The sequence below is a fragment of the Dendropsophus ebraccatus genome, chromosome 8 (assembly GCF_027789765.1).
Source record: "Dendropsophus ebraccatus isolate aDenEbr1 chromosome 8, aDenEbr1.pat, whole genome shotgun sequence".
In the NCBI taxonomy this organism is placed as follows: Eukaryota; Metazoa; Chordata; class Amphibia; order Anura; family Hylidae; genus Dendropsophus; species Dendropsophus ebraccatus.
Genome location: NC_091461.1, coordinates 23,473,864 through 23,496,318, shown reverse-complemented (window position 1 = coordinate 23,496,318; position 22,455 = coordinate 23,473,864). Strand labels below are relative to the sequence as shown.

The window sequence follows — 22,455 nt, the reverse complement described above, 5'->3', positions numbered from 1 at the left end:
TCGAACATCAACTTCAAGAACTGACTGATATATCCCCACCATTCCCCACAGACACCATATAGCCCATGTTACCCACTAGTGGTATTAATGTTATGGCTGATCGGTGTATATTACACAAGCAGGTGACTGCACGCCTCAGGTGTACTCTAGGTCTAGGTGCACAGACTTCAGCCCTGAATCACTGCAGCAGATTAGGTTGCACAGTAACTTTGCCCACAATGCCGTCTCCTTATCTCCCATGTGTCTGAGTGTGTGTATATGTATTTAGTTATGGTAATAAAGTGCAGGATTTTATTTGTTTTGCTGCTTTTCAGTGACCTCTGTCCTATAGATTTCACTATCTCACACAGCCGGGTCAGGTGCACACCCCAGTGTCAGGGCTGGACCTGCCTCACTTGATACAATAAAGCTCAGATCAGGGTGTATTCAGACAGTGCAGTTGTGCCATGTTTTTTTTCTGTACCCCCAGAACCACACTAACAGTACACACAATTGTACCAGATGAATATCCTTAAGGGTACGTTCACACTTACCGGATCCGCAGCAGATTTCATTTAAATAACTGAACACTGCATCAAATCTGCACCATCAGATCTGCTGCGGATCTTGTATGTGTGAACGCACCCTTAAACTTTGTTCTGGTTCCTAGGATCTGGTTGCCCTGCTAGGACATAGAGACAGGAGTAGTCTTCACACGACTTCCCCTTTTACAGTTGTCTTCATAGATGAGCAGGCACCCCTGCACCAATGAGTTGGTAAAAAGTTGGAGGTGGAGAAGTGCTCCCCAGGCTGTAATCTTTTTCATGTGGTTAACCGGGTACGACGCTCCTGTGGTTAATCCCCTGACTGTCTATAAGAAGCATGTGACCATTAGGTTCCTAGCACCCTGCAACCCCATGGCCTCTTCCCCTAGACTTCTGTGCAGACATAGTATATGTTTAGGAAACATTACAGTGGGATTGTCTATTGTTGTCCATCCCAACCAATCACAGCTCAGCTTTCATGTATTCACGAGCCCTGGTAAATGAAAGCTGATCTGTGATTGGTTGCTACGAACAACAAAGGACAGTTTTACTGTATAGGCGGTATTAGACGTAGTAAGCGAGCGCCGATTTACTGAGCCTACCGCACAGCTCGATTATCGTGCAGCAAGGGCTATATATGTATATATTTGTAGCGATGTCTGTGCAGCCCTTGCTTCAAAAGTGTAATAATAAAGTATATACGCAGTATCCCCACCCCAAGTTCTCCTACTGCCCTTACTGGACTAAAGATTTCAAAGCAAACAGCCGGAAAAAGTGCCTAGGATGAAGGTAAGAGACATACCTTCATCCTCAGCGCCCCATGCACAGAATTGTATCACCTACATTGTTCTGTGCAGCCGATTCAGAGAGATCCTCCTGAATAACGTAGACAATAAGTAGTCTTCTCCATTATGTGTGTGAGCTCAGTAGTCCTCAATATTCATGAGAAGCAGAAAACTCTGCCCACCAGCTGCTGATTAGCAGTTATCTATCCATGCTGTGTATAGGCAGCAACTGTCAATCAGCAGCTGGGGGGAGGGGTGTGGCAAGAATCCTATTCTCCTGCATATTAGGAGAACGGCTGAAGAGAATGATGTAAGTAATACACTGATCTGTTCACCATTTCTGTTCATTCATGCTTTCCTTTAATGACACGACTTTTACACGTCAGCACCTCACGGATCCGTAGCCCTCTAGTGGTTCGTTATTCACAGACCCCTACATTCTAGACAGTGACCCATGCCACAGATGCGGATCCGCATTACAACATGTCCTATTTTTTTGCAGCGCGGATCACTGCCTATTCACAGATACACAAAAATTGTGGATGTGTGAATAGGCACTTGGAAAGCCATTAGTTGTAAATTTGTTCATAATTGCGGATCCGCAATTATGGCCAAACTTTGCAGATGTGTGAATAAGGCTTAAGGGCACTATTACACAAAACGCTGTACTTGGCTACTTACCGTCTGGTTTACAACGAGAATCAAAATTCCGATGCCGATCGTGACCGTCTGCTGGCTGTCACTGTGAGCAATAGTATCAGCAGCAGCAGGCCACTGCTATCTCCTATGGGCTTCCCGGACGTCCGGACAGCTTCCGTGGCCTCCCTGGTTTTACCCGCTGGATGTCTGTAAGTGTAATATCACAGTCAGCGATCGGGGAACGAGGAGCAAGCGAGTGCTGACCTTGACAGCTCGGCGCTTGCTTGCTTCTACAGATTGGGCCATGCAATAGGGCCCTAAGGCTGCGTTCATGCGTCCGTGATATGCGGCCCATAAACTGAATGTATATTGCGAACTTGGCTCTTCGCCTTAAAGGACTCCCTGCGTTATAACTTATTATGATACAGTGAGCTCTGGAACGGCTAGAGCAGTACGCTACTGAACTGACACGGCTGTAGAGTGTAGTGTTTTAACTGTTCTGAAGCTCACTGCACCATAATAAATTTATAATGCTTGGACTCCTATACAATGAGCGTACAGTCTGTATATCATTCATATATCACGAATGTGTGAATGTAGCCTTAGTCTATGGAGATAGGGAAAGCAGCATGCCAAAGAGTGAAGTGCTCGGCCATGCTCTTCTTCCAGCTCCTGACTGAATAAGAAACTTTTCACAACACCTTAAAGCCCATTGAATATCACTGTACTGTAAGTAAATGGTATATAATGTACATGATGATTCTCCTCCATTAGCTCCACATACTGTCAGCATTGAGGTGTGGAATCAGGGCCTAAATCCGCCCAGAAGCCCTGTAGTAATCTCAGGCCTAGATGGCTTCTCTTTAGTCTCCTTATCCTCTTATCAGGTACGGTAAATACCTTTTGTGGATTCCAAAAACTTTTTATCCCTGGTGGTATATTTCAGTACATCCAGCCTCACGCCCACGGCTCGGGATGGGAGCGCGTCTTCAGGACGTGGATACAGGGCCGCTCGCAGCTATGAGAGCTGTCTCTCGGTATGGGAGAGAGCGCGGCTCAGCTGCCTGTCTTACCTTCCCAGCGTGCCGTGACATCTCCTATCACTACAAGACGCTTTCTTCTCAGCAGATGCTGCAATCATATTGTCATGTTCCCTTTCCTGGGATTACATTGCAGTGTTTAAACCTTCCTGAGTTTATATAGCTGGCGGCATCTACACATCCACTGTCATCTGCCCCACACAGCACAGTCACAATGGTTTTCTTCAGACAGATGTAGAAGATGAGTGTTGGGCTGGGGTCACATCACATTTCGGGACTCTGTCATCGGTATATGTCCATATAGCCTCAAAAAGGCCATAGATCTTAATAAGCCAATCATGGTCTACTTGTGACTGCGTCCAGTCTGTTTCAAAGGCATGGTAGCAGCCCCTGCAGTCAGCAGATCAGTGGGGTATTGGGGGGTCCGTGTGCTGCGGCCCCTTCTGTTCATGTCTCACTTTTTTTTTTTGGCGGGGGGGGGGGGTTGATTTCTACTTTGTGTGGTTCCCTACACTAAGGGTGGGTTCACACTACGGAACCCGAACTGAGAATTTCCGACGGATTCCGTAGCTTGTACCCGTTCACGGCCACACGCCTCTCTGCCCGTGCCATAGACAATGGTGTCTATGGAGCCGGCGGAGAGGCGCGCGTCTGTGAACGGGTACAAGCTACGGAATCCGTTGGAAATTCTCCGTTCGGGTTCCGTAGTGTGGACCCACCATTATGGTAGAGGACACCTTGAAGAGTATGGGCTGCTCCACCGCTCCTGAAGGCATTGTGGCTTCTTCCAACCCAACAAGTGTATGGGTCGAGACTAAATCTGTCATTATATGCACTTAAGTTGGCGGCTGATTCGGCAGCAACCCCTTCTAAAACAGGTATACTGGTTTGTAAAATTAGTCTTCAGATGCACCTGATTTATCGGTATATTAGGTTTATTAATCTGGACTTTAGGAAGACGGCCTAATCTTAGTTTAGACTATTTGTCGACTTCAAATTAGAATTCCGAAATGTTAGTGCAATTTTTGTGAATCTTAGACCATGCCTCTTTAACACAAAGCACCGCCCCCTTTTACCTAGGCCACACCTTTTTGTCAGACACGGCAAACAATTGTACAAGTCGACTAGGACTGTTTATCTTTAAGCAGGTGGTATCCCTCTGCAGTGTTTGTGTGTTCCCAGACCCCCCCCCCCCCCCCCCATTTCTCTCATCCCCCCCCTTCTGGAGACATGTTTTACTTATAATCTGATCTCTGAGCTAGCTATGAGTCAAAACCTGTAAACAAATGTTGTTTCTAAGCCGATTTTTCACAGTGAATGTCTGGTTCGCATCGTTACATAGGTAAAAGAAGCATTTTTGTCTGATAAGATATATTACAAAGTTTCTTATATTGACTTATACCATTGATCTATGCAAGGTTTGTAGTAACAGCTATGTCTGTTTAAGGGTAGCTTCACACCTACCGTATCGCAGCAGAAAATCCGCTGCAGATCCGCAGCAGATTTAACTAAATGAATGAACACTGTCAAATCCGCTGCGGACAGGGAGCTCCTCTCTATTGTAGAATCGGTTAGAAAAGGACAACATGAGATTGGGAAAATAATTATTTACTGTATGGCCATTAGTTCTCTCCTGAGTCTATAGGTTGTTACCCAAAAGCTAATTCCAGTCCTTCATTTTATTTTTATTTTATTTTTCCTTCTTTTTGGAGTCCTGCCTGTAATTGTGGACAGAACATTCTCTGATTTGTAATGTCTACCATCCGTCCTGTGCGTTGTATGTGTGATCGCCGGAGCTTGTCTGTATTGGCGTTACTACCTGCTGGGCAGTGTTTGAGTTTCATCCGGCCTGACCGAGTATTTGTTCTATGCTGCATAAGCAAACGCTGGTAAACATGGATCCCAGGCGTGTTATCCACCAAAGGAAGATGCTTTACATTCGCCTCTGTTGAATACCCAGACCAGTGGTTCTCTGCCTCTAAAAAAAAACAAGTGCAGCTAAAGGATCACTTCTTCTCTGAATTAGAAGACTTTTCTTTTTTTTTTATCTCCGTAGTTGTAAACTTTGTACATAAGATCAGGTGTGGGTGTGATTATTTCTGCATAGGCCCTGGATTGGGGTATTTACCTCCAATATTTTAAATTAAATTATTTTAATTTAATTATTTTAATAAAATTTTTGTTCCATAAAACGTATACGATAAACAGACTACAGAAACGCAGTGTGAACCCAGCCTAACCTGTGTAACACCCCTGCAGCTGTCCACATACCAGCAAGTTTTTGCAGATCAGGCACAGTCAGTCAGTCTGGAGGCAGTGAGAGGCCCCTAGAGCCCCCTGATGTCACCCTGTGACTTCTATAGCTACGCCACTGATGCCACAGCAAACCAAACATAGCCTAAAGCCCATATTAAACGGGGTGATCTCCAGGAGCAAGCAAGCGCCGACATGTCGTGTCGCTTGCGCCTTGTTCACTTCTCTCTGCCGGCGCTATAACATGCACCGACACGATCGGGTAAGTTCGGGGGGCAGGGCGTACTGACATCACATAGTACATAGAGCCCCCTATAATGTGAAAATAGCCTCAGTTTGCAGTCACAGGTGCTCCGCTCTGTTTTGTCTAACTAGAATATGTGCAACACATTCTGCCTGTGAGAAGTAGGTTAAGACGTGTAGATCTTGTTAGATTTGCCCGTCGTCTACGGGTTTATACAGGTTTTCAGTCTCTGGATCTAAAGCAAAAAAACGTTAATTCAGTGACGACTATCTCTGAGTCATAGAGAGAAGAAAGCTGCAGAACGTTCATTGCACAATGCTAATGTGTAGCTAAAGGCAGACCACGCCACTTCTATGGGGTCCGTGCAGGCCCATGGCTCTTTAACTGTGAGTGTTACATGCTGCGGCATCTGACTCAGAGCAAGAAGCCATTGGCTCCCTGTCCTGCCAGTCTCTCTTGTGACTGGAGGCAGCATTGCAGCCACAAGAGCCCCCCCATACATATACACACACCTGGCCCAGAGCAGTCATCCGACATCCCTTCTCTCAGCTCCCCAGGGCATGAGTGCCGCCACATGTACAGGACTCATGGGGCCCCGTACAGTTATGCTATGTGGTCCATGAATTTTAACCATACCCCACCCACATTGATCAAAGGCAGGGTATCAGCGGCGGAATCCACAAGTTCGGATCTCCATTGATATGGAGACATAATGAGACCATAATGTGTAGAGGAACTCGATGCCGATCAGGAAGTGGCCCATCGTGGCGGGTACATTTTAAATGTTCTGGGTTTTTTTTCAACATTTTGGAAACCATGAAATTAACCTGAGCTGCAATACCTGATCTCCTAATCCCAGACAGCCCCTTGAGGCTGTGTTCACACATTGCAGTTTCATTGTAGTACTTTTACGGTGCAGTATCACAGCAGTACTGCAACGAAACAGCGACTTGTGTGAATGCCGACTGAAGTGTCTTTGATTTCATATGTTGTCATTTTGCAACTTTGTAAATTATGGAAAAATTTGTAGGTCTAAATAAATGGACTTCCCTAACCGGTCGTTCTCCAGATATAATAACACTTCAAGTAGCAACATGCCTGATCAACTCTCCGTTTTCTGTGCTTATTGGGAGTTGTAGTTTTGCGGCCACTGGAAGTCGAATACCGAGCGTTCGGGTTTGTGTGAACCCAAATTTGCTGTAACTTTCTCAATCTCTACTGTAGAGTCACGGGTTGAGGAACAGTGTTCTAGTTCTACATCTCTAAGACCTGCCAGAGGGTTAGGTTGGCTACGGAAAAACAGTTTTTTCATTATGCCATTACGGCGTAATGTTTGGTTTTAATAGAGGGATCACCCATATATAAAAAGCTATAGTGTCTTCTCTGCAGGAAGACCCAGCATGTGTAATACTTGATTTTCCCTGTGGATGTGCTGTAGAGGAGTTGAACACCTGTTAAGTTTATTTGCACAATGAAGGCAATTACTGGGGATACTAATAGTGGCTCCTTCTGGATCAAAAAGCAGACTGGCCCTTTAAACATTAGTAATATCTGTCTGTAGGAAAGCTGGGTATACCCTATTAAAGGGACAAGGGCAAATATAGGGAGTTTTTCTATATGAGCAAGAAATAACCTCCTCACCAGGCCCCACCATCTTCTCGCTCAGGACGTGTATCGTTATTAATGTTTGTTCTCGCTCTCAGGGAAGGGCCGTGATTTTTTTTTTCTTCTTCTTCTTTTCTTCCTGAGCTCATGTCTGTCTGTTCTTTAGGCATGCAATATATTCCTGGCCGGCCATCTGTTGTGAGCTGCCAGCTAATATGCCCTTATTTCCCTGTTCAGTTGTCACTGACCAGTTATTTATCTAGGAACAACTGTTATTGGGAGACGCAGGACCATCTAACCTTGCTGAGGCATATACAACACACACTTTATTTATAATTTTTTTTTTTTTTTTCTCCTCTGTTTTTTAATTATTAATTTATATTTGTGACGCAAATGTCTGCAGTGTGGTAGGAGCATTATCTTGCTGCAAGAGGCCATTTTACTATTAGGGTGTCCCACTGCTATGAAGGAAAGGGGGGGGGGGGGGGCGTTGGGTCTCTACAATGGTTAGGTAGATGGTACATGTCACAGTAACATACGCATGATGCCAGGGTCTAAGGTTTCCCAGCAGAACGTTGCCCAGAAAGTCACACTGCCCCCACTGGCCTGTCTTCTTCCCACAGTGCATTCTGGTGCCATCTAGGTAAGTAGGACACACATGACCCATCAGACCAGGCCATCCTCTTCCATTGCCCCATGGTTCAGTTCTAATGCTCAGGGGTCATCTTGGACGCTAAGGGTAGGTTCACACTACGGAATCTGGGCGCGTAAGTTTCGTCGGATTCCGTTACTCGTACACGTTTGCGGCAGCACGCATATCTGTCCGTGCCATAGACACCAGTCTATGGCTGGGCCGATTCTGCTTTCTGCCGAAAGAATTGGCACATCAGTTCCTTCGGCGGAATGCAGAATCCACCCGGCCATAAAATGGTGTCTGTGGCACGGACAGAAACGTGTGCGGCCGTGAGCGGGTATGAGCAACGAAATCCACTGGAACTTATCCGTGCAGTTTCCGTAGTTTGAACCCCTTCCTAAGGGTGAGTGTGTTCACTCTTTGGGCGGATGGCGGAATCTAGCAAACCATAGAATAAAACCTATAGGACCAGCAGAGATGCGCGCGTCCGCCAGCCGGGGCAAGCTGTGGAATCTGCAGCGAGTGATTCGCAGGGATTCCGTAGTGTGCACATACCCTAAATCTGCAGCTACACATCCTCATATACAGCAACCTGTGATGTCCTGTGTGATCTGACACCTTTTTACCATAGACGACGTATTAGAAAGCTCAGCACTGTGCTGCCTCCCCTGCTTGTCCTAACACTGCTATTGCAGTTCTTTTCTGCTGTCATTGCAGGGCGCTAACTGCATGCAGATTTGTACTTGTGCATTTGGCTCCCCCTAGTGGTGGCTGCACACAATCAGAATTGTATCTTTTATCATATTAGAAAAGCAGGGATATATTCGTAGTATAAAGGAATCTGCACAGAGGTTTAGCGCCCCTCCTGACACTGGTTGGGGGAGGTTAGCCGGTGCCTATAATCCTGTCTTCAGAATAATAGTCTCTTAATACATACCTCTTGTCTTTGCAGATCCCTCAGTGGTGCGCAGAGTTCTGCTTGTCAGTGAATAACCAGCATGGGAGCGTGGTGTGTACCCAGGTGCAGAGACAGACCGCCGTTTGGCTCGCCATGAGGGTAGCGGATGAGCTGGATGTTAACATTGGACATGAGATCGGTTATATTGTGCCTTTTGAGAACTGTTGTACCAATGACACCATTCTAAGGTTTGTGCCCAGCTCCCAGTTAATCCCTCAGATATCCTGCAGCTTTCACTCCAGACCCTGGCCGCGCAGCTATTTTCCTTTCGGCCTTTGTACAGCAGGTCATTGAGACGCAGCGCCAAGAGTCGGCGACCAAGGATCCGAGAGAAATGTGTCCAAGCTTTGAAATTGTGGAGGATGTGGTTAACAACAATAAGTAATATTTCTCTATGGCCCAGTTTTTATTTCTTTTTTTTTTTTTGTTTTCTTTTTACTTTGCTGGAGAAAATGCTGCAGCCAGATGTTACTCGTCTATATGAATCAGACTCGTACATATGAATCGTTTTTAAAGAACCTGTCCGGTTTTACCAAGTGACTGACAAATCTGAGTTACTATAGCGCAGGGATGGGGAACCTTCGGTCCTCCAACTGTTGCAAAACTACAATTCCCATTGTGCCTGTACAGCCAAAGCTGTAGCTTTCTGTCCAGGCATGATGGGAATTGTAGTTTTGCAACAGCTGGAGGGCCGAAGGTTCCCTATCTCTGCTATGGGGCGTCCGCCTTTAGGAACTTTGTGAATTACCTGTTTGTTTGTTTTTTGTTCTGCTCATAGTCTGGATCTGTAGTATATAGCTTATTTTGTATGATCTTTGTATGACCTTTTGTTTTTTCTGTAAATTCTTAAAGAGAATCTGTTACTAGGTTTATGTCTCCTTAAATGAGAGCAGCATAAACTAGAGTCAGAAATGCTGAACAGATTGGTGGATGACGTACATCATTCTATTCAGCTGTTCTCCTAATATGCAGGAGAATAGGATTCTTGCCACACCCCTCCCTCCTCCAGCTGCTGATTGACAGTTGACTGCCTATACACAGCATGGATAGATAACTGCCAATCAGCAGCTGGTGGGTGGAGTTTTCTGCTTCTCATGAATATCCAGGACTGCTAAGCACATGCACATAGTAGAGAGGACTACTTATTGTCCATGTTATTCAGGAAGAGATCACTGAATCAGCTGCAAAGAACAATGTAAGTGATACATCATTCTGTTCAGCTTCTCTGTCCCTAGTTTATACTACCCTGGACAGCCTAGGACAACCTAAACCTAAGAATTGTGCATGGGCAGTAGCATAGCTGTACTGTCCCTCGTTGCTCCTACCACATAGTGATAACAGATGCTGTGTCTGATGCCAGGAGGGAGGGGGTGGAGAAAAATTATAATAAGTTACACTTTTAATTGGTTATATGAGATAAGGCTCCTATCACAAATGTGGAAGGGATTCCATCCAAACGTTATGGATGTTTCTTCCACAAAAATTACGGGCACTCCCATAGACTTCAATGGGTGAATCTGTGCTGCAATTACAGCCTGTATTTGGATATGTCCCTTGGAGAAGGTGAAGAGGCTGTGGCAATTGCACAAGCACATAAGCCCCTTCAGTCAACTGGATGTATGTGTGGTGGGAGGAGGTGCGAGGAGTTAGGCTGTGTGATCTTTAGAGATGAGCGAACCAGCCGAGTGATCTTGAGGTCAGGAGTCTAGGGTTTTCTGTGGGTTCTCTAAATTCTATACAGTATACAGCCTATATAATTTTTTTTCCTATGCCCTGCCTTGCACCTGCCTTCCTCCCTGTCTACAGCTTGTGTGACCCCCCCCCCCCTACATGTATATTCTCTACACTCTCTGATAGAAAAATATTATGAGAGCAGAAAGCCTGTTTTTTTTTTTTTTTTAATCTTTTAAGCAGCAGCAAAATAGTAAAATTTATAATGTAGACTATTTAGAAAGTTGCTTCATTTAGCATTCAGGATACATATGAATATTAAACAGTGGTGCGGAGGTGTCCGTAGCCTTTAAGGTTTAGCAGATGTTGCAAAAAAAATTAGTGAGATTTCGGTGAACTTAATTTCCCCTTTTTGTGTTGGTTTTAGCGTGCTCTAGTTTCCCAGTCTCCACTTCTGGTGACTCGGTCTGTCATATTTCTGTCTTGCGGAGCTCATTATTATGCTTCATGTGCCGAGCAAAGATAAATGGTGACATTTAAGCCGGCATTGGCTGCACACATTCACATAACATTTTATTAATTTATCAAAGTCAGTGAATAAGGTTATAGGTTGGCTTGTCACAATATATGGCAGCAATTCAGCGCTCTACATATAGAGAATATGAGAATATTTGAGTGTATAGCTAAGTGTGTATTAAAGGCATATTCCGGCATATTTTTTTTTTTTTTTTACTGCAGGGCCGCTAAAGCCCCAGCTCCGACTCGGTTACATATTTTTTAGTGCTCCTGCATGCGGCGTTGGCAATACTTAGCCTCCTCTGATGTCTATATATTACATGGTAGCATTACAATAAACATTAGAATAGACAGTAGCACTGCAGCCACAGCACCCTGTAGCCTGCCCCCTCACAGATGAGCGATATTGATCACCAATCGCTCTCCTACACTGTGCTTAAGCAGCCATGCAGTTCCTAACACAGTCTTTGGTGGCAGCAGAGAGGTCATCTTACCTCTGAATATTTGATTGTTTGGTGCAGCAGCCATATAGGAGAGGCTGAGATGAGTTTGGAAGGTCCCCCCTGTAGACTAAGGGCCCTATTACACGGGACCATTATCGTGCGGAAAATCGTGTTATCAAATTTAAACTATAATCGTCCTGTGTAATTGCAGGCAATGATTGAGAAATCTTGATTGTTGATTTAGAGCTGACCCTAAAATCATCGCTAATCGGACGCTAATTGTTCGCTGTAGTTCCACATTTGTTCACAATCGTTTAGTGTAATTTTAAATCGTTCCTTCTTTTGCTGGGATCAGAAGGAATAAACGATCCTAACTAACGACCATCATTCTGTGTAATCTGAACAATTTCAGATTAACGATAAACAATCTTGTTTGCGATCGTTTATTATCGTTAAAAATCGCTTTGTCTAATAGTCCTCTAAAGGGCCTATTACACGAGTCGTTAAGAGGAGCAAACGAGCGCTCTCAGCGCTCGTTTGCTCCTCGTTCCCCGCTCGCTGCCGCCGCTATTCAATGCAGCTGCAGCGAGCGGGTGAGTGCTGGAGAGGGGCGGCAGGGAGCTGCGGGGGTGCTGCCGGGGTGATCGCTGATCGTCCGGGCAGCCCATAGGATATAGCAGCGTCTGCTGCCGATGCTCCTATTCAACTGAGCGACGGCAGCAGATCGCTGCTATATCAGTCGCTTGTTTTTCAACATGTTGAAAAACAAGCGACTGCAACGATCAGCCGACATGAACAATGTCGGCTGATCGTTGCACTCTATTCCACGGGTCGATTATCGTCCGTAGCGGCCGATATCAGCCGAATACGGACGATAATCGTTCCGTGGAATAGGGCCTTAAGTCATTTTGTAAGCAGATGGATGTACTGTTTATCTGTTTTCATGACCACTAGGGATGAGCAAACCTCGAGCATGCTTGGGTTTGTCTGAACCTGAATGCTCTGTGTTTGATTAGCAGTGTCTGAAGAAGTTGGATGCAGCCCTAGGAATTCCTGGAAAACATATAGTCTATGGCCTATAGCTGTATCCATGTTTGCCAGGCAGTGTTAGGGCTGCATCCAACTTCTTCACCTCCTCACCTCTGCTGGTGCTATTTGTTAAGTGATGTGGCTTCACTTTATAGGATGGGGACACTTGCTTTAAAGGGAACAAATCAGCACGTTTGTGCTGATTGGGCTCCCAGAAGAGCTGCACACACCTCGCAGCTGGGTCCTGGCTCTCCCCCTGCCTCGCACGCAGGATTAGGCTATGTTCACACACAGCTGTGATTATTAGGAGAAAATATGTTACCTCTCAGTCTATGGGATCCTGGCCAAGATTCTGGGCAGTACTCCTCTGCGCTGACTTGGTGAATCCTGCCTTCTATCAGTTACAATGGGAGGACGCGCGCACCTCTGCTCTCCAAGAATTGACATGTCTGCAGTGGAGATTCCGCTCGGAATTTCTGCCTCTTTTCCTCAGCGTGAACATACCCTAAAACTTTCCACACCTTCTCCATTCATCTCCATACAGCAGTTAACCGAAGCGCAGACCATTTAGGCTTCTATTACCAGTAATATCTCCGGTATGTTCCGCTAAGTGTTGCATTTTCCGTAGAAGACAAGCTTGTTATTTTATCTGTATTGACATAATTGTGTTGCCCTGTCTCGTATTTTTCCAATACGCCTCGTAGTTAGCTTTTTGTAAATGTCACGGTGGAGGAGAAGGCGCGGGGTCCGGCGACAGCGGTGACACAAGGTTGCGTTTCATTTTGTCAGCTGCTTTCAGCAACAAGACGTTGTAAAATTGCGCAACCTTTTTAAAGACAAATACGTTTAGATAACGAGTTCTTTAACATTTCGGAGAAGGAAAATTGCCACGGGAGCATAATTTTCTGGATTCAGATCTGTAACACTAAAGATATGCATTAATTAAAATGTAGCATTGTAGCCGTGCATGGTCAGAACGCACAGGACAGATCATCGATCTGGTCTAACAGTTTGTGTGAGAATTAACCTATAAGTAATAGACCCAAGTGGCAAGTTATTGGCTCCAAATGGGGTTGTCTTCTTCTGGTCCTTTGTTGCCCTATTGGTTTAAAGGATTATCCCACAGGATAGGATAAGTGTGTGATTAATGGGGATTTACATTTTTACACCCTTACCGATCATGAGAAAGGTGGTCCTGATGCTTCTGTTTGATTGGAGCTTTGGTGGCTGTGGATTATTGCTCCATGGGACACTGATGATAGCGGAGTACAGCTCTTGAGTACGTTCAGTGGTTCCATAGATTTGGAAAGGAGCAGGGGAGTGCATAATAGACGGCTACTCTGTTCAAACAGGTGCATTCAGGCCCCCTGGTCTTGTGATCATTGTGGGTCCCGACAATTGGACCTTTACCGATTTTAGAAACATATCACCTATCCTGAGGAGAGGTGATAAATTGTAATCTTGGGATACATATTGAATTAATGGTGACCGGCAATCTAATGTGCATGAGGGTGTCCTAGTTCTTCCCCAGCAGCAGATGTTGGGTGAATGAAGGATTGGGCATGTTGGATTTACTGAGCACATTGTGTGGTTCTCACGGCACTTGAGTTGTCTTCCAGCAGTATATTCCCCTTTACTAATTGAGAACAAATGGGGATTGGAAGGAGTAGCTGTCAACTGAATGAGCAATCTTGATTGGACACCATCTAGAGCCTTGACTCATAAAAGTGTTTACTGACAACCGTAGTCTATGTGACCGGGACAGGACTAGGTGTAAGTAGAGTAGGCATCTTCTTTGGTCATGGTGACAGCAGATTGAGTGAGGAACAAATATATATCACAAATATATATCACTCTGAGCAGTCCCCGCATTGCACTTCCCTTTAGTGCCTCCTGCTGATCAGGCCTATTAGCATAGAATCCCATCGTAGCATTGTGCCGCATGTGGCTGAAAACCATGCTTACATGTGGTAGGAGTGGTTTGCAAATCCATCGTTTCCTAGTTTGGCGTGGTAAGACTGCTGGCCACATGCAAAATCATGTGGCCATCAGCAAAAAAACCAAGCCCTTCTCAACTTTTCGATGGTAGGTGGCCTACTACCACAAGGCTCTATACCCTTAGCATCAGTAAAAAGAAGACCCTATATGCATCTAGAGAAACAGATCGCTGATCTCAGGGAGACCAGCCAAATGATAACACTGCCGGCTGCTAGTAAAAGCGCTCAATGCAGTGAAATCCTAGGTGCATTGCCCCCTGGGAAACATGGATATGCAAAAGAAGAGCCCGTGGAGCCTCATTGAAGAGTCTTGAAACACAGGACTAGCCAGATATCCCTCCGGGAAGGACCCAGCCAAGGGGTGGCTCCTGTAAGGAAACCACCAAAACCACTATATTAAGTAGCCCTATAGGTCAATGTAATGACAAGGGAAAAACAAAGGCCAGGTATCCATCTACATACAGCTGTTTCGGGGTGTTGCCCCTCATCAGTGTGGAGCAGGGTTCTGCCTAGGCGGGAGCAAAGCCTAGTAGAACCATAAGAGAAACAGATCACTGATCTCAAGGAGACCATGGGAAACCTGAATATGCAAAAGAAGATCCTGTGGAGCCTCATTGAAGCGTCTCGAAGCACAGGACTAGCCAGATATCCCTCTGGTAAAGACCCAGCCAAGTCCTTTCCGGAGGGATATCTGGCTAGTCCTGTGTTTCGAGACTCTTCAATGAGGCTCCACGGGCTCTTCTATATGCATCTGGCCTGGTACCTTAGGTCAGTCCCATACTAGATTGATGCCCACAAATCATGTAATTTGTCTGTCCTAATGATATAGAATTTAAAGGACATTCCTAAAAAAAAAAACCTTATGCGATGAAGAGTTGCAAACTCAAGAAAATCATTGCACAAGCATTACAATTACTATGCTAAGAGACCTTGTATTGCCTGCTGACTGTTATGTATCGCCCTCCTTACGATGGGTATGGATGTGTACACAAATGCTTATAAGTCCTATTGTTTTATATTGCAGGTATTGTACAGATGAGATGTTACTGCGTGAGATGATGTCAAATCCCCTCCTGTCCAGCTATGGAGTCATTGTCATCGATGATGTTTACGAGTGCTCAGTGTCTACAGATGTCCTTCTCGCTTTCCTTAAAGACATCCTTATAGCTAGACCCGAGATGAAGGTTGTAATAATCTCTCCTCCCGAACTGTCCAGTAAAATAGTCTCTTACTACGGAAACGTTCCTCTCATTGAGGTGGAAAGCACATACTCAGCAGAAGTAGTATACACCTCCGCACTTCAGAGGGACTATTTCCATGCGGCTCTAAGACTCCTGTTTGAAATCCACCACACGCAAGAGAAAGGGGACATTGTTGTCTTTCTGGCTTGTGAGCAAGTAAGTGGGTGTGGGTGGCTTCTGGGCTATTTCTATGCATTGATCACTTGGCTCTTACTTCTATGTAAACTTTACAACAAGGGGAAAAAAGTGGCCTTGTACGATGATGGAATGGGCACCTTCTCTGAGGTTTCCTACATTTTTGCTGCCACTTTCTGGAAGTCCAGATTGGTCGGCAGGGTGGGAGGAAATCTCGGGCAATGTATTGTGTTTTAACTTTTTACTTTTTAAGTTTTTGTTTCTCATGACTTTTCAAGCATGGTAGTCTTCATAAGAAACCACTTTAATCTGAACAGAACTAAAATGCTGAATAAAAAGAAGACCACTTGTATTGGGGTCCAATGGGTCCTGACTCCTGACCTACCAGGACCTACATGACTCTTGTAGTGGTCACTGCAGGTAAAATGTCTCATTAGACCTGGCGTCATACAGCAATAAGAGCTAGATACTAAGGGGCTGGGAAGCCAGAACCTCAGTGACCACCCTATTATCCCCTTTAACTCATAATGTCCTATGTCAGAGAATTATCAACAAAGTCTACAAAGGGCTTTAAAAGCCAAGAATGGTCCAAAAACGGTTGGTGATGACACCCAGAATCAGTTGCCAAAATTGGAATTCATTGGTCCTAGTTAATAAAGGGGTACTTCGGTATTTAAAAACTTTTTATATGTTGCTGCTGTAAACATAACAAACATCTAATACTTACCTTTCTATGCTCCTCCGGTGTCCTCCTGCAGTGTTTTTCTGTCCCTTGCCGACCACAGCCGCTACTTCAGAGACAGGCTCGTCCTGGCAGTGATGGCCTGCTAAGTCAGTCATGGAATGAGATAGGATAGCATTGCAGACAGTGATTGGTTAAATTAGTCTCATAAGCGGCTGTGGTCAGCTGGGAACCCGGAGACACTGCAGTAGGACACCGGGGAAAGGTGGAGAGGTAAGTATGATGTTTATGTTTTATGTACGTGCCGCACTATATAAAAAAGTTGTCAAGTGTTGGATAACCCATTTAAACCCCCTAGATGCAGTGGTCAATAGTGACTGTGGCATCTAGGTGGTTAGATGTGGAGAAGGGGGCTACATGCCTCACAAAAAGCAATTTTTTTTAAAAGGGGTTATGCCAAAAATTATCAGCTATCCATGGGACAGATGATTCCTAGCTGACCATGAGGTTTTGACTACTGGGACCCACACCGATCACAAGAATGTGGGGCCCTTTTCTACAAAGTGAAGGGGAGCTTCTGTAGGTAGCCAAACATTATATTTGGTTACCTTCAGAAGTCCATAGAGAATAAAAGGAGGAGAGGCTGAGAATGCATGCTGTTGTTCCATTAACTCATGGTACAAGGGTTATGTGTGGTGATCGGTGGTGATCCCAGTGGTCTTATCACCTACCCACAGCTCACGGGAGGGGGTAACATATAATCTATTTTGAGGGGTTAAACGAGCTCCGGTAACATTTGTTTTCATTTCCCACCATTGTTTAAATGTGCAGTCCCTGCTTTCTGGACCCATTCCTGTATGCCCCAAGCTATGTACAGTACATAGTCAGTAGTGGATAGCATTGCTTGTGTCCTCACTTCACTACCACAACAGTCTGCAGTTTTCCGGGAAGACTTTGCATCTCAGCCATTGAGGATTGCATCCATTCTGCCACAGTATACTTAGTGTAGCCAGACAGTAATGTGCGGAGATGAGACCCAGCTTATAGTAACTTCATTTCATAGGGTAAGGTCAAGGCCAAACCCTATAAACCAGGTTTATGGCTCTGCCTCTGTGCTCAAGGGCATTGCTATGCTGGAACAGTAAAGCGGCTTCCAATAAAACTGTTGCTGCCAGGTTTATAAATTAGGTTTCTTCTAGAAGGAAGAAAACTGTCCATATACAGTAGGTCTTGTTACTAGGCTTACTAAAGGGTCGGACTTTGACTAAAGCCCCTATTCCACGGGTCGTTTAAAGGAGCAATATCGTTCGTATTCGGCCGATATCGGCCGCTACGAACGATATTCGTCCCGTGGAATAGAGTGCATCGTTCATGTCGGCTGATCGTTGCAGTCGCTTGTTTTTCAACATGTTGAAAAACAAGCGACTGATATAGCAGCGATCTGCTGCCGTTGCTCCGTTGAATAGGAGCATCGGCAGCAGATGCTGCTATATCCTATGGGCTGCCCGGACGATCAGCGATCCTCCGAGCAGCCCCTCCCGCACTCACCCGCTCACTGCCGCCGGGTTGAATAGCGGCGACAGCGAGCGGGGAACGAGGAGCAAACGAGCGCTAATAGCGCTCGTTTTGCTCCTCCAAACGACTCGTGGAATAGGGGCATTACATTGTAGCTACCTCTATTGGGTGGCAGTAGTGAGCCAGTTTTTTTTCCTTAAGTAAGTATTCTAATGTGCATATGGACATTGGCCAAAGGATGTTTTAGATGTTCTCTATAAGAATGTATTGGCCGACAGTGGATTGCTTTGTTCAGCTGACATCATCTCTTCCAGCCTTCACTAACACACAAACATTTGTTACGGTTCCCTCTGTGGGTAAAAACACAGAAAGATTGCTCTGACGTCGGCTTATTTCTCCCAGAACAAAATGGGCTGGTGGCAAAAGTCCACCATGCCTGACCCTTCTCTCCACCAACACCATCTGTCGCAGGATGGTCAGGAGACCTTAGAGAGTTGGCCCTATAATATAAGGTATCGGACTAATATAATGCAGCTGCATTTTTGCATTTCTAGACAACCCCCCCCCCCCCCCCTAGATTGGTCCAGGACTTGCAGCTGTAACACGTACGCAAACACATTGCTATATTATGCTTGTACATTATTGTATTATTTATATTATTTTGATAGCAATTGTTCAGTTTCTGTGCAGTGCCCCTGCAGGTGACATGAAGCATTACATCATTCTTTCACAAGTCTTATTATTAGCATTCCTCTCCTTTTTATAGATGGAGGTCCTCTGCTCATATCCATATCTGAAAGGGGGAGTGAATGCATAGAGTTGTGAAAGAAACATGCAGTACTTCTGTTCCCCTGTGGAGGCACTGAAGGTAAACTTATCACTCACTCTAAAAGATTAAAGGACAACTTCGGCCAAAACTTATTATTTAATATGTCATTACTTATGGAAAGTTAGACAAATTCCTAATGTACATTAATTATGGGAAATGCACATATACTGCTATTTCCCTCAATTTAGTAGATCATGGAATCTTTAAATGCTCTCAAAAACCGTGACGTCACGAATCAGTTGTAATTCCAATGGAGTGTCCATAAGTAATAACATATTAAAAAATACTTTTGGCTGAACTTCTGCTTTAACGTGACCATGCCACTTTGATGTCAGAATAATTCTGTTGGTACATGTAAAGTCCTCAACTTATCTTGTAGGGAATGAGACCCACTATGAGCGCCGTATGATCAGGCCTTGGCCGGATGTTTTATAGGATTTTATTAATTACTAATTAATCTTTTTAATTGTTTGAAGGAAATAAAGCAGGCCTATGAGATGATCCATCAGGAGGCCATGCACACAAATCCCGCGCTAGGTGAATTGGTTCCAATTCCGCTGTATCCTCATCAAAGCCTCCCACAGTACTTGCCATATGAAGGGCTGGATTATGGATGTAAAGACCACAGGAGGAAAGTGGTGTTAACCAGCAGTCTTGGCGAGTCCCTGATCTGGATGAGCAACATTCACTTTGTCATTGATGTTGGAGTGGAGCGGAGAAAGGTAAATACCATCTCTCATTCTTTCCCATCGCTGCTCCCAAAACAAATCTCTCCGGCTAGATCCCAGGCCGGCTGAATACAGTCTTACTGTGTGTTCTGCTCATATGCTTCTCCTCTCGTGTCTGCCAAGTCTTTGCTATGCTGAATTCACTTTCCAAACTCTGCTTGGGTTGTGTGCCATGAAATGGCTATTAGCTAAAGGGCAGATAAATGGCTCCTTTATGGCCGGTGTAACGGAATCCAACAAAAATGGGATGGGCGGATCTGTGATAATCCTGGTGGTGAGGCTAATGGTGATGTCCATTGTCCCTAAAGGATTTGGACAGGGTTAAAAAAAAGTTGTTGTTTTCTTCTAAAAATGGCACCATACTACAGATGATCGTCCTGCATTTGAATACCGGTGGCTGAAGATATTTGATGCAGCCTATGGCTGTTTCCATGTTTTCCAGGCAGCATCCAACTTCTTTAGCCACTGGTAATCAAATGCCGCACGATCGGACTGATACAACCTATGGACAGGTGAGACAAGGTTTGTGGATGAAAGCAGTCACATATTTCTAACCCTACGTTCTTTCGCTATCATTTCCTGTAACTTTTGACATGTCCTCAGACCTATCAGAAGTTACTGATTGGACCGGGTCTCACTCCTGAGATACAGCCAAGGAGAGTGGGTGGCACTGCGCTAACTGGCTATGAGTCAAATCCAACTCTTAAAGGGGTATTTCACTCAGACCTAACTTTTAATATGTCAGTAATTGGCTGAGCGGGCTGCCACTTCCAGACCAGTCCATCTCAGAAGAGAAGACTGGATTGTTCAGCCAGAAACTGAAGATGATGTAGAAAGACACCGGTGGTGTGCAGAGAGGTAAGACTAGGAATACCCCTTTTAAGCTCCATTAGGGTCTATGGGGCGAACAAGTCAGAATCGCACTCCTGTAGGGCTGTATCTCAAGATTGCAATGGGTCCCAGGATGGAGACCTGGTGCAATCAGTAATTTTCAACCTTGCCAGAGGACATGTCAAATTTTTTGCAAATGACAGTAATGCTTTAATCTAAGTGTTTAATCTTTTCGTTCTCGATAGAGAGAACCTTCTTCTATCGAGAACACGCGCACGCTCAGAGGAACCAAGCATGTATGGGAAGGACTGGAAGAATAGCTGTCAGCAAATCCCAGGTCAAGCCAGGTGTATAGCAAAAAGCGGTCAGGGCATGATGGGAGTTGTAGTTTTGCAGCAGCTGGAGAACACTGGCTTACTGTAGCTGGTTATGTAGCTCGGCTGGACTCTACTACTTTAGGAAGAAGCATAAGATGAAGGTTTATGATGTACATTAGATCGTATTGATTGCCGACCTTGCTCTCCGGCCAGCCTGTTGTGATCCATAGCTTGACATAAAATGTATAGACAACATACAGCCCTGTGGAGGATTTCTGGCCGTTTAGCCTCTATATTCAGTTTTCTATATGACTTGTATTTGAGGTTTCAAGGCCTGCGCCCGTTCACTCGTCGTCTTTTATCTTTACGATATTCACTCCTGCTGGTTGTCTCTTTCATTTGCACAGTTAGGGCATCCCCTGCTGTTCCTGTATTTATTCTTAGAAAGAAAACTTTAGGTCTAAAACGTTTTAGTATCTCCCTTAAAGGGATTTGCCCCCCCCCCATCTTTGATGAAAGATGAGAAGCAGCTTACTGCATCAGAAACCCCTATCCTGCTGTGAAAGACTCTTATATTGTGCCCCTTAAAGGAATGCATCATCAGGAATTGACCTGTTACATGAATCAAGTTTTTAATGTTAAATAAATTTTTAAAGAATTTTCGCTGATGTTTTTTACTTTATTCATTTTTGTATCTATATTTTTTTCAAAAATCCTAAAATCTTGCAGTTTTCATTCAGGCCACAAAGCCCAATAATAAGCAGACACCTCCTTATCACCAGCAAAATCATAGACAAATGTTACACCAGTAAATAGATAAGATAGGACTGGGCCATTTATGGTCAGTGGTAGTCACCGCTTGGCTAGAAAATTCTCCCCAGACCCCTTAAATTGAATCCGTCAGTTGCAATTCAGGTTCAGGAAGACAGCTACTACCTTTGATGTATCTGTCTGTGCTTCCAAAACAAAAATGCTTTTATTCTACAGTACAAAGAGGCGTTTCCAAGCTCCTGATCTATTGTAAGCTGGAATGTCTTCTCACTCCCCCTCCCATACCTAACCCTGCTTGGGACTGCAGCTGTCAATCAAGCCAAAACAGTAATGGGAGGGGGAGCAAGGATACATTTCAGATTTCTGCACTCCAGGGGGCTTGGGAACGCCTCTTTGACTCTTTACACCATAGAAAGAAGAGCATTTTTCTATGTTCTGGAAGCAAAGACAGATATGTGGAAAGTATCAGGTTTCTCCTTGCCCTAACGGTGTCAGCAGTTTGGAACATAGTGAGGGTTAAAGTTTTACTTTTCCACCCATTGTTCTTCAGTGACAATCAGTTGTCAGTAGATTTTAGTCTTTGTTGGTCAGTACTGAAAATCTCAACTCCACCTGGATTCAGTGTTACACAGTAAAGTCCACGGGTGCGAATACCTCTTCAGGCGCTGTAATATCAAGTTTATTTTTATTTTTTAATAACCTGGTTGGTTAATACCTTGACACAAAGAATAATACTATATCAGTCTCTTGGCTACAGGGAACTAGGGGAAAACCATGTAAGCCGCCTTTTTATTATTGCTTTCCATTGTTGTGATGTTTTAATTCCGAGTTTCCCCTTGTAGGTGTACAATACCAGAATCCGGGCCGAGTCGCTGATCAGGCAGCCAATCAGTAGAATACGAGCCGAGATGAGAAAGCAGATTCTGGGCACTTGTCCTGCAGGTATGATGTAACTAGGAAACACATGGCTATTTTTAGGGGAATGAAAACGTAATGGGGGGGGGGGGGCTGTCCTCATCCTGCGTATGCCTATTCTATAATGCAAATATGGGCATCATCCGTAAGTGA

At 44.8% G+C, this 22,455-nt stretch overlaps 1 protein-coding gene across 4 annotated transcripts in view; it reads left to right on the top strand.

Moving 5' to 3' along the window:
- DHX32 (DEAH-box helicase 32 (putative)) overlaps positions 1–22,455 on the top strand; it is a 50,325-nt gene that overhangs the window by 9,980 nt on the left and 17,890 nt on the right. For all 4 annotated transcript variants that reach the window (XM_069980027.1, XM_069980025.1, XM_069980026.1 and 1 more), the window contains 4 exons: positions 8,677–8,870; positions 15,363–15,735; positions 19,217–19,462; positions 22,230–22,329. In XM_069980027.1, coding sequence (XP_069836128.1) covers positions 8,677–8,870; positions 15,363–15,735; positions 19,217–19,462; positions 22,230–22,329 — 913 coding nt within the window. The remainder of the gene's footprint in view (positions 1–8,676; positions 8,871–15,362; positions 15,736–19,216; positions 19,463–22,229; positions 22,330–22,455) is intronic.